The sequence below is a fragment of the Ostrea edulis genome, chromosome 7 (assembly GCF_947568905.1).
Source record: "Ostrea edulis chromosome 7, xbOstEdul1.1, whole genome shotgun sequence".
Classification (NCBI taxonomy): Eukaryota; Metazoa; Mollusca; class Bivalvia; order Ostreida; family Ostreidae; genus Ostrea; species Ostrea edulis.
In genome coordinates, this window is record NC_079170.1 from 55,850,891 (window position 1) to 55,870,189 (window position 19,299).

Sequence of the window (19,299 nt, forward strand, 5' to 3'; positions counted from 1 at the left end):
ACGATAGTGGACGTTAACAGTCTGCGAAATTAGCGGTAGTCCGAACGCCTGCGGCCAGTGATTTTCCTGTCGGACTTGTAAAATCTGCTTGGCAACAAGTCCGACTGGCTCGTTAAAAAAAAATTACCCGTCGGAGTTTTTGACATTGGAAGTAAATAAATATTACGCACATCCTCAAGTCATAGAATTAGAATAACTCGCCCCAAACAAAGTGATTTCTAGACGTTCTGTCCCATAATCAATCCGTCCCTTAGTCGATTCGTCCCATTACCGATCCGTCCCTAGACTATCCGCCCCCTAGTTAATATGTCCCCTAGTCGATCCGGCCCAAAAAAAAAAATTCCAAGTGCTATTTACAGTACTGAATTGATTTAATTCATCTGCGTATTTCATCTTCATGGTGTGTGTGCCGCTGATATCTTCTGTCATCAGGTAGTCATCCTTTAATATGCTCTATGGGATTTATGGCTTGATTGCAGACTAATTAACCTTGATCACACGTAATGTATATTAGTCTTCTTGAGACTGTTTATCATAACAAATGTCTCTTCTTTTAAAAGCAAGAAAAACATACTTTGCCAAACCTTCAGTATTTCCCAAAAAGAAGAGATATTTTGATAGTTGACAACTTTTTCTAAGATCATTATACACATCACAATATTCGATAAAGTGGGCTTCATTTTCAATACAAAGAATATACCTTTTGGTTTTAGACAAAATTTACATACTCTGTCATTTCTTGGAATATTTCTATACCTGCCACATTCTATTTCCAAATCATGAGCAATTCTTTGAACTTCTGGAGTTTAAAAAAAACAAAAAAAAATCCTTCTAATAGTTAGGTTACTGTAAGCTCGTAATTAATGATCAAAGGTTGCACAACAATGCAGTTATAAAAATTGTTTCCACTAAGGTGTTTTCACAATGATCAGTGGACATGGGACACACATTTACATTGATTGCTATACATAGTTGAATAACAATGTTTTTACATTAATTAATGAGCACACATTTTCATAACCATCGCACTTCAAACAAAAATTATAAATCCTAGTTAAGGGTTGTATAAACAATTTTATTTACACGTCTAACTTCGGCAGTTATCTAATTTTGATAACTATAACTGCAATATATAATATGCAAAAACTTCCCTTTTTCTTAAGTAATAATCATTTATTATATCTTTGATTAAAAAAAATGGAGGGGCCGGATCGACTAAGCAAAATGGGTTGAATCGACCATGGGTTGGATCGTCTAGGGACAGACCGACTGTGGGACGGAACGACCTGCTACCAACAAAGTCATTTGTCCCATTAATTACGCATCTTCACTCGGTCTGTTCCGGATTTGTCTTGAAAATGATTCAGATTTCGCATGCATATAATTTACTTTCATTTTTCGGGCAAGTGAAATTGAGTTCGGGCATGTGGATTTCCTGACAATGGTTGCCCGAATGGCTTGTGGTTTGCAAATCTTAATATCATTGACTGCGTTAATAACCGCATTAACCCAGTGTTTTATATTTATGCAAAATGCTGAGCTAAATGCCTATACAACTCTTGATTAAAATATCTAAACCAGTAGTGATGATAATCGGTGAGAAATTTCTTAATCGATGATTGGTATACTGTAAATAACTAATTTTCAATTAAAATCAAACATCTAGAAATTCTATATTATAGTCATTTAATTACTGAAAAAGTGTATATAAATATTTTCTACATTTATATTTGCTGTTTCTATTGCTGAGAGTGTAAATCAATATTTTCTGTGTGTATTTGTTATTCTTTTACTATCTTAATACAGTACCTGCAACGTTATTCTAGACATTCCTATCATGTTCTATCGTGCGTGTATCCTATCCTATCGTGCGTGTATCCTATCGTATCGTGTTTTGCGTTTATCAGGTTTTCCGTTTTCTATCGTGTTTTTGCGTTTATCAGGTGTATCGTGTTTTGCGTGTATCAGGTTTTCCGTTTATCATGTAGCTTCAGAAACTATCGGGATTGTATATCAAATCTGATGAAAAAGTACGATACTTTTCGAAAGCTTTATTCGTTTTGTTAAAGAAGCTATTTTTAGGAATCGAGAAAAGACAATATATTTGAAGGAGAACATAAAGCTGTCGATTTTAAGGCAGAAGAAGAGCTATTTGTCTGTCCAGAGAGGGTGAAAATTTATCACAATTTCATTCTAAGTAATATGAAAAGTAAGCAGTGGTTTGCCGAGCAAACCGGGGACAGTAAATCTGAAAGCTCCTTCGTGTACAGTTCATAAATATTTGCTTGTCTAGAAACAATTATTTGTAATTAACACTAACAGAGAAATAGGAAGTTCTGATTTGAAAGGAAAAATCAGTAAATTACTTTGTTTATTACATATATTTTAATAAAGGCTCGTTTTCTTCCGATTTTTTTTCCCCACCTGTGTTTTATGTATATACCCACCATTGATCTTGTGCGTGTCTGTGTATCACCCGTGTTTTGACTGCAAACATTCTCAGGGACATTGTATTTGACACATTTAGAAGATTAAGTTTTAAATGGGTGCAAGGGTAGATACTGGAAATTAATACCGGGTTTGATGATTGTTTGTATTATTTTTTTTACATACTAAACACAATTCTTTAAGCGTTTCAAAATTGTGAATTTGAAAAAGCCGTGTTTTATTTATTTTTTTCCCCCATAGTTTATTTATTTTTGTTATTAAGATATCAATTCAAATACATATGTTCCAATTACTTATGAATATCAATCATCACTCATCGTGTAGAAATATCTAACGTATGAAGATTTGGTGTAATGCAGTGGATCTTTTTTAAAGTGGTCATGATGAAAATAATTGTAATTGTTGAATGACCGGTAAACTTAGAGCTTGATGCAAAATAACTCCCTCCTCGCTACACACAAAATAGTCCTTGGTTTATTTCACATTCAAGATAATGACATTATAATTAGAGAGCTACTGAAGCATGATATCACTACATTATATTACATTTAATTAATTCTCACTGTATAATTTATATATTAAACATTATATAATTTTAGAATCATTGGCTGGGAAAATTCAAATAGATATCAAATAATGAATTAAATACCGTATACAGTTTAATTTTCTGATTTTAGCTGTGATGGCGTTAAAAAAATGAAATAAAAACATTTTTTTTAAAAGTACGACAGTGTATTAAGAAATTATACGTTTTAGGTGTATAATGAATATTGAAATCCTTCAATATTATTACCAACATAATGTAATTATGTTGTTGGTATCAAAATTTCGTTCGGTCTAAATTGATTCTAAATTTACAACATTTCTATCAGGTTTTCCGTTTATCGTGAAGATCGTTTATCATGTTTAGCGTTTATCAGGTCTATCATGAAGATCATTTATCAGGTTTTGCGTTTATCAGCTAGGTTTATCGTGTATCCTATCGTATCGTGCGTGTATCCTATCGTATCGTGCGTGTATCCTATCCTATCATGCGTGTATCGTGTTCTATTGTTTATCATGTCAAAAATAACGTTGTGGGTACTGTATCCTTTAATTATACATTTATAAATGTCGATACGATTTTTAGAAGGGTTTACCCGCCAAAAACGGATATTATTTGCTTCAGTTATAACCCTGTATATCAAAATTAAATATCATTAACTTACGGTAATCCAGCTTAATTAAAATTCAGCAAAGAAAAATAAGGAAAGAAGAATACTGTATTGATAATAACAAAAACAAATCAGATTTATTGTCACCAACTGAAAACACGATACGCACGTGCAGAATAACAGTGGCCTTTGAAAGCGGTTTTATCTACGTAATTCACACATGGCTTTGGTCGTATCAAGATTCTCTTTGAAGGATGATCCTTCGTTTATATAAATATGTCTGAATCAAAGTATGTCTATCTGACCATGCATGGGAACATGCTTTATTCCCCGGGTATGGATACTTTCGCTGTCATGTGTGCCACCATTACGATAAACAAAAGTTTTAGGTAAATAGATAGGTCATGGCAGGAATATTCTTCAAAAACTACAGTCGTTGAGAAAACAAAATCTAAAATCTTATTGATTGCAATAAAAGTTTCATAATCAAGCGCTTAGAATTTGCCAACAATCGACTGATTTTCGATTAGGCCCTATAATCGATGAATTGAACAACACTACTAAACAGATTCAGTAAATTCCCATATCGTAATTATTGCTTGGGCTTTGATCTTAAATATCCAAGCGTAGGGTCTCCTCATTTCCCGTTAATCGTTCACTACCAGGCAAACACGCCTGGGTAAATTGTTAAATAAACAGCGAGGTACACACCGGCGACATGTAATTAAATTGTACATACAAGCATTTTATTTCAAAGACAAATAAGGGCCATCTGATATTAATTGCTTAGAAACAACTACAGCCAAACCAAAACAATACAAATCTTCCTTCTTTGTGGACACCATAATCAAATGGAACCAGCTTGAAGACCAGATAGTGTGCGCTAAAACTGTCGAGGCATTCAAGACTGCCCTCGACAACCTGTATCAATAAGACCGACACTAGCTTTTTCACCGTAGTAGAAAAGCCAGGATTGGTAGCTTCGAACGTACCCATACAGATAGAGAACAACTAACAAGTCAGCGATTCAGAATACTTAACAGAAGACCAGGCAGATATTTCTGATTTTATTTATTTTCTTTGAATGTTCGCATATACACCATACTTACCGATTTTTCCAAGTAGCCTTTCTTCGTGAATTAATCCACTACAGTTTCAACAGGAATATATTTTAAATAAACAACAAATTATGAAGAAAAATGAATTTATTTCTTTTCAGTTCTACTTACCGGTCATTCGCTGCTGTACTGTCATATAGGTACTAGTTTACTAAGTTTAGTTGGGCTGACCACAAGTTTAACAATATGGCGGCCAGCAAAGAAAATACAGTTTGTTTTTAAACACTTGTTTTCAAAATAATTTATTACGTAAATGTTTAGTCTAGGTGCTTGTAATCGCTATACATGCATTAGCACACAAATAATGCGATTAAAACCCCGGGCCGGCAGTATTTTTGCATAGAACAAGTATAATAAGAGCTATGACGGCGAAAATCGTCACTGGTGAAATGAAATACCTGTAAAAAAAAAAAAAAAAAATTTAAAAAAAGGATGATGTTTTTAGTCACATGGATTGTGCACACCCCCCACTTTCTGGGTAAGAATTTCTGGAAAAAACTGCGCACAATACTCGATACTTTACAGTAACCTATTTCGAAATGTTGATTTCTTTGACAAGGGTTTGTTTACGGTCCTATGAAAAGTGAGCTCATTCATCTCACTATAGATTTAGATAAACAACATAAAAAACAAATTTGGGAGCTGGATTTTATGTAAATGTGTATCCTGTGATTAAATCTAATTATTTATAATTAATCTTATTTCTAGAGAAAAATCCTATAATTTCAATCAATTAAAAATTATATCCATGCTGTTTTAATCTGTTAATTTCATTGGTTCATGGGGAGACATATTGTTTTTGTACTTTCCGTCCATCCGTCTGTCTGTCACAAAATCTTGTGATCACTTCTCCTATATGGCTTATCAGATAGACTTGAAACTTTATACAATGCTTCATTGCCATTTGTAGATGTGCATATTGTCGAGACAAGAGGATCCAATTATTTTCCTAAAAATTATAGTGGATCTAAGAGGGGTGGAGGATGTAAAATAGCTTGTGAACGCTTCTCCTCCTATATTGGTTATTGTATAGATTTGAAACTTTGTACAATGCTTCATTGCCATTTGTAGATGTGCATATTGTCGAGACAGGAGGATCCAATAATTTTCCTATAAGTTATATAGTGGATCTAAGAGGGGTTGAGGATGTTAAAATAGCTTGTGAACACTTCTCCTCTATGGCTTATCTGATATATTTGAAATTTTATATGATACTTTGATGCCATTGGCAGATGTGCATTTTGCAGGGACAGGAGGATCCAATTGTTGTCCTTAAAAGTTATAGTGGATCTGAGGGGTGGAGAGTGTAAAATAAATTGTGAAAACTTCTCCTATGTGGCTTATCAGAGTTCATATTGTCTATGTTCCTGCTCATGCTTTCTCCTCCATACCATGCAGTTCATTAAGGGGAGGATGTTTCATTTGGAGCACTTCTAAATTGGGGAGCTGGGGAGACATTTCTTTTTCATAAAAACAATCTCTAGTTTTTACAGTTTTTGGAAGTTTTAATGATTTTTGCAAGGGGAAACTGCCAAAATTCAGTAGTAATTCTTATGTATGAAAAATACTGATTATATTATACTGAAGTATGACTTTATTTAGTTGAATTCCATGGAAAGGAATGCTGAGGTTTTAAATGAGCACATCTCTGATGAGAGTGATGATGAGTGGGACATTGGAGAGTACAAACGATTATGGAAGGCCAGAAACAAAAGAATAAAGAAACGCAAACAGTCAGAGGAGGAAGCAATGCAACAAGAGACCACAAGAGGAGGTATTTATTGATTGTATATTTCATTTTGCCAGTGGTCATTTGAGTTTGTCCATGGCTCAGACAGGGTACTTCTGACATGCCCTCCCCCCTAAAATAAAGGAGACAGAAGGATTAGCTGTTGAATAAACAACCAAAATCAGAAAACAATTCTTCTTGATGTCGTGATTGAAAAGTAAATAATGTTGTACTATGTAATATGGGATACATTTTGCTATGCAGTGCAAGTTATTTCCCTGAATACAGGGGACACACAACACTTTGTGGTCCTTAATTCATAGCATAGATAGAAGAAAAATTATTAGATTTTTTTTTATTGCCCCATTACAAATGAAATAAAAGTTTGATGATTAGTGAGCCTTTGGTTCATCAAACTACATTTTCTAGTTTCATCATAAAATGTATAAACACAATAGAGACATTTTTGATTTAATAAAAAAAAGAAAAGAAATCTTTTACACAGCACTCGCACATTCCATGTGTATATTACTTAAGAAATAAGGTATCATTTTAAAATATTTATCGGGATATAAATACGGGTTGGTCATGTGATCAAATTCCATAAAGCCCTTTGGGCTTTATGGAAAATTTGATCATGTACCAACCCGTATTGGGCTTTATGGAATTTGATCACATGACCAACCCGTATTTATATCCCGATAAATATTTTAAAATGATACCTTATTACTTATATTTACATTTTTGATCGGTAACATTGCTGAATTGTGTTAACAACACGTTTCCATACATTTCAAATTGTTGACGTCCACAACGAAGCGTCATAGATGTTCAAAATGACGACAACACAAAACAAAGTTCCTTCAAATGAAGAACTGTTTTAATTATTAAGACGCTAGAAAGCAAGTATATCAACATATACTTATACGTTAACTCGGGAGTATATAATGGAAAACTCTTCCATATGTCAAATTTTAGGGGGTGGGGGGAATTATGATTTAAACGGGGATGCGCAAGGTTACACTTACAGTTGTGATGCACTTTCACTTTTGAAAAGTGAAGACTGACTTTGAAAGATATTCTGTGGATATTACGGAGTTAACAGAAGACTGAGTGGAGTAACATGAAGAACAAGGCGGCGGTCGTCAGGTGTAGGCAAATCATTTATAGACAGGACAGTGGACACAGCTCAGGTGAATCTCCGGAAAGAACTGAACATCGCAGAGAATGTTGGAACTGCACAAAGGTAAGGGACGGTTTGGATTTGGATATGTAATTGTTTACAAACATGAGCTTACTGAAAGCTTCTTTTGACTCGATAAATTTCTGTAATAGGTTTTTAACGACGCCTCGCTTCGATGTCCCGAAATAAACTTGGAAACCGACATCAATCACCTATGACTGCTGTGGCACAGAGGCAGTGCGGTGTGTAGGTCTTAATGCACTTTAACGACTTATTGACCATACATCCTGTGAATGACCTTTTTGCTAAAGCCTAATGTCATCGTCTAGCAGTAGGTACAATTCTGCATCACCGATGACCGTGTGAAGTTGTAGCAGACGAAATTTTAGACATACAATGCACAATAGTAAGACATTGTTTACAGAAATGCTTTTATCAATTATGGATGAAAGTCCACTGCTTGGAATACAAATAAAACCATAAATACATTTTGAGATGTTGATTTCATTTATTCTTCTGTAGTAAGTGAGAACGATTGCTAGATGTGTATTGCCTTCGTAAAAGTAGTACCTGTTACCTACTTTTAACAAATGTTCATACGCACAGCCTGTTGACCCCGTAGTGGATTTATGCAGGGATAAATACGTACTGCTCGTAATAGTGTTATGTAGGAGAATACCATTGAAAATGTAAATATAATACATTACAATTTTTATGCCCCCGAGATCGAAGATTGGAGGGCATATTGTTTTTGTCCTGTCTGTCATTCTGTCAGTTTGTAATTCTGTCATTCTGTCTGAAACTTTAACCTTGCTAATAACTTTTGAACAGTAAGTGATAGAGCTTTGATATTTCACATGAGTATTCCTTGTGACAAGACCTTTCCGTGGGTACCAACATTTTTGACCCCGTGACCTTGACCTTGGAGTTTGACCTACTTTTTGAAAACTTTAACCTTGCTAATAACTTTTGAACAGTAAGAGATAGAGCTTTGATATTTCACATGAGTATTCCTTGTTACAAGATCTTTCCGTTGGTATTGAACCTTTTGACCTTGAGATTTGACCTACTTTAAATTTTTTTTTTAACATTGGTCATAACTTCTAAATGGTAAATATTAGAGCTTTCATATTGTACATGAGCATTTCTTTTGACAAGATCTTTCTACTGGTACCAAGATATTTGCCCTTGTGACCTTGGCCATCTTCGGAATTGGCCATTATCGGGGGCATTTGTGTTTCACAAACACATCTTGTTTATATTTATAAACTCTGTTTATCTAGCAAGGCAAAAATACCTCCATGTTTTTGTCAAACATCTCTGCCATTTATATGTTTTTCATTTGTTTGTCATAAACTTACGAAATCTTTTAAAAATTAATTTTTTAATAAATAAGTAAACAGAACAAAGTTGAGAATATTATAATGCTTATAAGTAGTTTCCTAAAATTACATCACTTTTAAGTAATATTCTTGAAATTGTGTAGTGATCTATTCATCCAGTGTACAACTTTATTCTATAGCTCCTCTACACATATTTCTGTGGCTATTCATCCAGTGTACAACTTTATTCTATAGCTCCTCTACACATATTTCTGTGTACAACTTTATCCTATAGCTTCTCTACACATATTTCTGTGGCTTATGTCAAATGAAGATAACATGTTTACCAAGCTGGGTCAATTTTTAATCAGCATTTTTTAAATGAGAAACAATAATATACAATGTAAAAGGTAAAAAATGTATAAGTTTTTATAAAATAATGTATACCATATATATTCTACAATGGGACAAGATGTACCAGGTATAACTCAGATGCTTATTCTACAAATGTTCATTTTATACTAGCGGGAAAAAGAAACTGCATTATAAAATTTAGTATAATTTTTCTATATTTATTTATATTTATAAAATCTAAACAATTGATAAAAGTGATGTTTTTTAACAATATCGGATAGTACCCGACTCGGATGCACGGACTTTTTCATGGTTAGTGAACACATGTTGTTTATTGAAGTGTTCGTACGCACGAGTTTTACTGGCCAATTCTGTTTGGAGTAAGAAGTGTAAAAGGTTTGTTTGGACACTCTTCATTAAGGAAAGCACTTTAGTTTTGACTAGGGCTGTGCGGTGCACCGAAAATTTCGGTGCACCGCGATTCATACCATTCGATTCGATGCACCGATTAAAAATTCTGGATTTCGATTCGGTTCGGTTTAGATTTTACTTGCACCAAAACAACAAATATGGCGTCCGAGTGATGTGCAGAACATGTGGTTTTTTATGCAACAGAGATTTAAATTACTACTGTGTTGAGAGTTAGCATTTTCACCACAGATACCAGCAGAATATGGTCCGTAAGATCATTGCAGTTTATCTTTACATGGCATATAGCATTTCTGTCAGTGGTGAAATGAAATCAACATCATAGGTAATGACACAGATTTGACAGTTAATATGAGAGAAGTAAATCAAAAAAGGAGAGATTTTCAAAGACTCTCAATTGATAGAATTGTTGAATGTTTGCATATGAAAACAATATCATATACATTTTAGATTCACTATAGATTTGTTTAATAATCCAAAACTTGTGCAGCACATTAATATAACAAATTTTAATAGACTGTCAGTGTTTTCTTTTTTCTATCAAAGTTATAAAATGCCAATATGAATAGATATGATGTTTACAAATGACGACATAGTTATATAACTTGAAGAAAATCAAATCAAGTATGCTACTCATTAAAATTGTTAAATTGTGTGCTGTCATTAGATAAATTGGACTTAACATGAACCGAATCGAAAATAATCGAACCGTGCTGTTCTGAATCGAAACCGAACCGAATCGAGCTAACCCTGAATCGTCCTAGCCCTAGTTTTGACAAAATTTACCTTTCTGTCATGCCACGACTCAGCAAAAACCAACGTAATCGTTCTGTTGGGATGCTTCAAGCTAGAATGGCACAAAATATCATAGCAAGACACTATGGAGTCCATCGGAACACCATCCAGTCATTATGGAGACGTTTCCAACAATCTGGTAACACTCGGGATCGACCACGTTCTGGGCATCCTCGTGTGACGTCGCGTCGACAGGACAACCACATTAGACTTGTGCACCTGAGAAATCGTTTCCAGACAACAAGTTTGACTGCTTGTAACATTCCTGGACTTTGACCAATCAGTTCAAGAACTGTGCGTAATCGTCTGCGCGAGCACAACATCAGACCAAGACGTCCAGCGGTGCACCCAAAACTGCTTCAACGTCATCATATCGCTAGACTAGCATGGTACAGACGACATCTGCAATTCAGAATACAGGACTGGGCCAATATTCTGTTCACTGATGAATCCAGATTTCATTTGGATAGCTGTGACGGCCGTTGTAGAGTATATTGTCGCATTAGGGAGTAGTACCAGGACGCTTGTGTTGTACAACATCGACAATTCGGTGGCGGTAGCATTATGGTGTGGGGTGGAATAACAGCACGTGGAAGGACCCCTCTACAAATTGTCAATGGAAATCTCACCGGCGTATGCTATCAAGACGAAATTATTCAGCGCCATGTGATACCCTTCATACAGAGACAGCAAAATCACATCACTCTGCAGCAAGACAACACAAGGCCACATGTTGCACGTATAGTCTGGGACTTTTTTGTTCAATAGAATGTTGATATATTGCCTTGGCCAGCTGTTTCTCCCGATTTATCGCCGATCGAGCACGTCTGGGATGAAATGGAACGACGTTTACGTCGTTTACCAAATCAGCCAGTGACATTGGCTGATTTAGGCCACGCTTCAACCAACATCTGGCACAACATCCTTCAAGCATTTCTGAACACTTTAGTGGCATCAATGAGGCGCCGTTGTCAAGCATGCGTGAATGCAAGTGGTGGTCACACGCGTTATTAACTCAAGTTTGAATACCAGTGTCTTTCGAGTGTGCTGAAATTGACGTTATTCGACGTTAACATATTTGAAATGTTGTAACGAATACATTTGTTAACAGTATTACAAAAAATAAAATTTGTTCATTCTTATTTTTTATTATTTTTTTCATATATTAAATAATGCAGTTTCTTTTTTCCGCTAGTATATATGTATATATCATAGATTCTAAAATTAATTTTATATATAATACATTATTGTTATACATATACTGTATTTCTAGACAGCTTAATTTGCTGTACACTTTTTTTTCTGTATTTGGTCTTTTGATTGTCACTTTTGTCCCCTTCTTCTTTTCTTAAGCTTGTATGCCCGAAAGGGCCCAGAATTGGATTTGCAAATAAAGTAAATAAATATATGCATTCCCAAAATAATTGGGTCAGTGTTTTAAGATGGATATTGCAGAAGTAAGTTACATTAATCCGAACTTGCAATTTTGATTTTCTTTAGGTAAGTGATCCTATACAGAATGTGATACTGAAATAATCTTAACTGTACATCAGTAATAATGCTGGTTATAATGTTATATTGTCCATTATTGTTTCACACATAATTTAATTCTTAATTCTTGTCTCTCATTGGTTGAATTCCAATTGAGGAACGCAGGTTATTTTTGAATAACCTGGTTTGTTATGAGGACACACCCCCTTGACAACCAGATGCCGGAACTATTTTTTTCCCTCTATAAATTTACATCGCAGCACTGTTTTCAGCCTACTATGGAATAGAAAGTCAACGTGTACAATATGATACTTTGGTTTGATATACATATTGTTTTTTCATTGTCAATATTAGCATGTACTTGTATGCAAATCACTGTTGTAAACCATCTTTCTCTGTATGATGGTCGAATGATAGATTAAAACAAAGATATTATATTCGAATTAATGATTTACCAAGTAAGTATTGCCCTGTTCATTTTGAAATACATTTCTCACTGGGAAAAGGGGGGGGGGGGGGGGGGGGGTCACTGCTTGATCCTTCTTTCAACAAAGCAAACAAAAAATTCATACATCACATCTTATCACATGACGTCAGTCACATTGACATGTGGATCACAATTTGTCACTTGCTTATACATATTTTCTTGTGTTGGATTTACTATTAGCGACAATGTTGCATCCTAGCTAGGGTAAGTTTTCAAGTAGTAGAAGTTTTTTGTAAATAGTCTACAATTGTAAAATAGATAAATATATTGTCATATGTAATATTGAAGACCTTTTCAATTTTCAGCTTACTTATAAAGATGTCACATAAGACAGAGTCCCAAGAATAATAAAGGCATAGATTGTTTACTAGTTTTAAATGGTGCCTTGCATGGTTTCTATTGCTGGTGTTAATAATAATTTACAAATATTAATTAGTTACTAGGAGTAAAACTTGAGCATTGACGAAGTTGCGCTGAGTCAAGTGAACTATAAGACTAAGAGACGTTCACTCAACCTGTGTTCACTATCGACACTTTCCCCGCCCATAAATGTCTGTTCTGTCATGAAGAAACTCAAGTACAAGGAAAAAACACAAACTTGTTAAGTGTGTGACAAAAACAATAGAAGCCATTTAAAAAACTCTGCATAGAATAAAAGTGACTATAACACAATAAATTAGTTGGTTGATTGTATATTGTTTAACGTACTGCTTGAGGATTTTTCACTCATATGGAAGCGTCACCATTGCTGATGAAGGGCTTCAAAATTTAAGCCTATGTGCTCGGCGCTTACGGCCATTGAGTAGGGAGGGATCTTTATCATACCACACCTGCTGTGAAACGAGACCACGGTTTTTGCGATCTCATCTGAAGGACCGCCCCATTTAGTCACCTATTACAATAAGCAAAGGGGTACTGAGGACCCATTTTAATTTGGATTCCCATGGAACAATGGTTTTCTTATTCGCCTCTTACGAAAAGCAAAAGGTACTGAGGACCTATCCCTTTTAACCCAGATACCCAAGGGACATTGTTCAGTATATTGATTTGGTTGCTAAAGGGGGGAATGTTTTATCCAACCTGTAGAAAAACGTTCCGATGATCTAAACAAGTCAGAACCTAAAATTGATATAATTCTTGAGCAACATGGAAAGGCATTTGACTTTATCCAAATATATGGAGATAAATATCGTGTAGAATTATGTGGTTTAAAGTATGACAAAGCTCAGAGAGAGATACTTGTCATTTATCCCTATTCATATAACAGTGATTACAAAACTTGAAACCTAAATCAAAAACACAAAGAAAATTTGGTAGCAAAAGTGAATTTCGGAAAATCCAAAGGCAAACTTATATAATCTGCATTGTTGCTACTGAATTGAGTCTGCGTTTGTGTTATAGCCCTTTCAAGTCAAAGAATCTGCTATGATAATAAAAAGGCAGATTTCTGACTGCCACAAAATTGCCATGCAATAACTTACCATGGCCACCTCTCCATCATCTCTGAATACATGTGTATATAATATCTCATTGCATGTCTCTCTCAAGTTGTATCAGACAATCCATCTTATTTTCAATGGCAAAAAGGTTTCCCAAATCATACTCTCAGGACATATGTGTCTCAGCTATGGATGGCAAATGGATATTACCTAAGCACCTCACATTTAAAATGACTATGCACCATCTGACGAGAAGTACTAAGTTAATTACACTATCAAACATATTATGTCACTGTAGATTGATTGATTGTATCTTGCTTAACGTCCCTCTCGAGAATTTTTCACTCATATGGAGACATCACCAAGACCGGTGAAGGTCTTCAAATTTAGGCCTTTACTCGGCACTTACAGCCATTGAACAGTGAGGGTTCTTTAGCGTGACACACCTACTGCGACATGGGACATCCGTTTTTAAGGTCAACTCCGAAGACTCGTGACATCCACACATGATGCAGAGTGTTTGGTGATGGAACTGTCACTACCTGTTTTAACAAGTTTAACTTAGTTTGTCGCGGCCGGTTGTAGAAGTTACTCACAGACTCAAGAGTTTGAAACTACTATTTGCAATGCGATTACAAATTCTGGATTAATATTGCATGGAAGAATAACTCAGTAATTCATATATCTCGCCTTAATGTCAAACAACTTGATATATAAACAAGGGGTTAAGTTCTTTAATGCAAAATACATTTTTGCAAATGTCCATATTGTGTTTGTAAGATTCTCGAAGTTTTTCCATATTTAAACAATACTTTAATTACAAATTTCATGAGTTTGCCCCAAAACTTGAAAAGGTCCCCTTGCATTAATGTCAAACAATCATTTTCACAATTCAAGGGTTACATACTTTCAAAAAATAATTGTTTTCAAAGGTCCATATTATTTATATATGATCTGAAGAACTTTTCCATTTTTCGGCGATTTTTAAAGAAGAAAAAAATCATGTTTTAACCCCAGAAGTCGTAAAAATCCCCAATTATTTATGTCAAACATCTTGTCAATCAAAGGGTTACATAAGTTCACATAATACTTGTTTGTAAATGTCAATGACATCTATATCGGATGTGAAGAGTTTTTTTTCAGTTTTCGGCTATCATTTTTACAAATTTTTGGTTTTTGCCCCCAAAATCTAAAAAGTCTCAATGTTAACAATCTGATTTATAGTTAAAAGGTTACAGACTTTCAGAAAATAATTGTTTTCAAATGTCCATGTCATCTATATAGGATCTGAAGGAGTTTTCTATTTTTCTTCGATTTTTAAAGAAAAAAATCATGTTTTAGCCCCAAAACTCGTAAATGCCCTCACATATTTATGTCAAACAACTTTATATATAAACAAAGGGTTATATTCGTTCAAAAAATACTTGTTTGCAAATGTCAATTACATCTATATCAGATCTGAAGAGTTTTTCCAGTTTTTGGCTATCATTTTTACAAATTTCATGTTTTTTGCCCCAAAACTCGTAATCGCCCCCACGTAGAAATGTCAAACAACCTGATTCATAATCTAGGGACTATGTACTTTAAAAAAGTACTTGTTTGCAAAAATCCCTAGGGGGGGTCCCCCATTACCTTTACTAGCCCATGGTCTATTTTCATGGGAATAAAAATTGCAAAAAATCTTTTTGAAATCACAATAGCAGGGCCAAGGTAGCTAACATGAGTGATGTGGCCCATGGGCCTCTTGTTTTGGTTATTTCCCTTTGAAGGGAGCATATGACCTCTTGTTTTGATAATTTTCCCTTTGATGATAACGTGACCCTCATTTGAACAAACTTGTATCCCCTAAATACCCAAGGATGATTTGTGCCTAGTTTCATTGAAATTGGTTTAGTGGTTTTGGAGTTGGAAATAAAAATGTGAAGAGTTTACAGACAGACAGTTGAATGGACAGATGACAGATAAAAGGTGATTAGAAAAGTTCACTTGAAGTTTCAGCTCAAGTGAGATTAAAAAGTTCCATTGTTGATGGAAATTAAATCTGGAAATCGGCGACATTTCAAAGTTTTGATTTAAAATTATACCTGTGATTATATTTAGAGCTAAAAGGCATGGATGATGTCTATAATATCTTTTCTTAATGGCTTCTTCACTTCTAAAATATATGAAACATCAGTCAGAACAAATTTTGTTAATCATGGACAATGCGCCAAACCATATCGTCTATCTTTGTTGTTTATATTTTGCTTATTGTATCTTGCAGGCAAGAAAAAAAGAAAAGGTGTGGCGTTATGGAGTGATGAAGAAATGAGTGCAATACTGGAACACTTCAGTGGTCACATTCAGGAACTGAAGGTTCCTGGAAAAGAGCAATGTATGGCAGCAAAGGAAAGGTTTCCTGAGGCCCTGAAGAAACGAGACTGGAAAAACATCAAGTTTTGTGTGTACAACAAAATCCAAGCTCATCAGAAATCAGGTAGAAAATATAAATTCACTCATTTTGGTGTTAGTTATTGTTATTCAACATTCTTTTCATTCCAGCAATTTGATTGCCCTAGCCACAGACTCAACTTCAAGTTCTTTATTACTCTCAATCTGATTAAAATCTGATCCTCAATCCGCTCCATTTTCTTCATCTTTTTTTTTTTCCTCATGTAGCGACAAGATGAAGAAAGAGGAGCGGATCGAGGATCTGATTTTAATCAGATTGACTCTAAGCTTTGCAGCTTATCAGTACAATATCACAAACATGGCAGTGGTACATTTACTGGAGAACAAATAGGAATGCAGTTACAAATATTAATATCGTGGATTACAATTTTCTCTTAGTGGATAGACTTTTTCCATGGTTGCAAAGATCTTTGAAGTTTTCCATATTAATTAAACAATGTAATAATTTAAACATGGATGATTTTTTCCATAATTCTGTATTTACTTGACAAACTAATATAAAATGGTTCTCATCTTCAACACTAGTTACTCAAGAACAGTGCTCCCACTGGACCAGAATTCCCTTTCGCCACTTTTTCGGGGAGCGGCGCGGCACAAATAATCACATGCTTTACAATTATTTCCATCATATTATATATTATTTTATTCATTACACTTATTTTAGCATTTTGAATCAGTTATATTACTTAATAATATCCAGCTACCATACCTACACACTTCTTTCTAAAATAATAAGAAGTTGATTTGTTTGATAAATTCTATTATGGAAATCAAAATTCAGATAATAAATCATATAAATATAAACTTCATGATGCTACACCCCTCAGTGAAAACATTGTGTACATTGCCCGAAATGCAGATGTCTGAAAACATCAAGCCCAATTTAGAGTCGTATCTCAACCATTCCCTATTAAATTTCCGTTTTTGTATGGAAGATTTTTGCAATTTGGACAGAATCAGATGTTTGAGCAGGTGGGGTTGACTGTAAAGCCAAACATAGTTATTTTTTTAATTTTAGACTGACTAGGGTCAGAAGCTACAAGATTAGTGTCAAAATAGAATGGGGTGCATAGTCTTATGAGATTAGCATTTTTATACTGTTGCGCACCGAACTTCAAAGAAAATTATTTATTAAAATTGCTATGTCCATATCAATGGTGACCGACCGCATTGTTAATGAAATATTCGAACTAAAATCAAACACATCAAAATCTTGTAATCATTGACAACGAGTTTGGCCGCAAAAACAAACAATTGATGTATTCATATACACATTATACACTATAATACGGTCAATTTAATTACCGGTCGGTTCTCTGGTTAAGAATTGACATTAATGTGGAGATGATAACACGATAATGAATAAGACTTTAAATGTTAAACAATTGACCACAGCAGGGTAAACAGCTGTCCGATGTACTTTATTACTTGTCACATATTTACAGTGATTTTCTTTTGTTGTTCAGGTATTGTATCTGGTTGAAACAGACGAGAAGTGTTATGTAACAACTACATGTATATGCATACCTGTGACTGATTTTGCAGTCAGTCATGTTAAATAGTTATCTCTCTCTCTCTCATTTTATAAAGAGTTTTCTAATGCAAGTCTTAAATCCTTTTCCCACTTTAATATTTGTGTTATACAGCCACCAATATGTGATAGATACTGCCAGGGATAATCAGTTTTCGTTAAGTTAGTTTTGCTGTTTTACGGGTAAAGCGTGCGCCGATTGATGATGGGCGTTGACGCAGACAGGAATTGTTATGTAACAGATATACACATACCTGTGACGTGGGTTTTTTTTCAGTCAGTAATGTTAAATCTCTCTCTCTCTCTCTCTCTCTCTCTCTCTCTCTCTCATTTTATAAAGAGTTTGCTAATGCAAGTCTTTAATCCTTTTCCTACTTTAATATTTGTGTTATACATGTTTTCTTAAAACATTCGTATAAAATACATGTATAGAATTAAATTCCTGAAAAATTATGAAGCCACCAATATGTGATTGATACTGACAGGGATAATCAATTTTCGCTGTTTTACGGGTAAAGCGTATTAGATTTTATATACACATGCATCTATGGCAATCTACCATTGTACTGAATGTATGGTTCAATAAATGTAAAATGAGAAACTTTTGAAATACGTGACAAGTCGGTTATCTTCTAGCATCCTCGTATCATATGAGAAACTTACTGAATACATTCACTTACACAGTGATGAATATAAGTCCCACTCCCGCGTGTTAACAAATTGTTTCGCACCTCACTATATACGAGAGTTCTCCAAAGGGAAATAACTCGGGTTTATCTCAAAAACGGCATATTGCTTTGCTGGCATATTCCATGATGCATCTTGAAGTCTTTTTAAATTATTGGCCAAAATACTGAATTCTTTATACAAAATTTTGATTAAATTGATCGAGACATTTTTAAGAATTGGTGTTCTGTTTGGAAAAATATATCAACCAAATTAAGAAATTACAATATTAGAGCTAGTTCGAAGTCTCAACTACGTGTATAATAAATTATAAAACTGAAATACATGTATTGGAGTTTAAAAATAGAAAATAATTGGATGAAACCACAGGCAATTATATTGCTTGAGTACGAATTTACTATTAAAGAGTAAAGGTATTGAACTCTAAATATAGGGTAACCAAGTAAGCCAATGTAAAAACAATAAACCAAATGGTGTAAAATTCTACTCTGTATTTTAATATATTCATACATAATCAATCTACATTACATGTACTACCAAAGTTCATCCCAAGATATGCAGAAATGAATTCGGAAAGAATGCCTATCATTTTTGGTCAACTTTTAGCTGGGCCTTGGCACTATACAACTAAACAGAATGACTTAGCATTAACTATTACATAAAATGTATAGCATTAGATAT

The 19,299-nt window shown here is 34.4% G+C and overlaps 1 protein-coding gene across 1 annotated transcript in view; it reads left to right on the top strand.

The window, feature by feature from the left end:
* LOC125656410 (uncharacterized) overlaps positions 1-19,299 on the top strand; it is a 100,824-nt gene that overhangs the window by 75,614 nt on the left and 5,911 nt on the right. The window contains exons 14-15 of the mRNA XM_048887016.2: positions 6,323-6,494; positions 16,213-16,425. Coding sequence (XP_048742973.2) covers positions 6,323-6,494; positions 16,213-16,425 — 385 coding nt within the window. The remainder of the gene's footprint in view (positions 1-6,322; positions 6,495-16,212; positions 16,426-19,299) is intronic.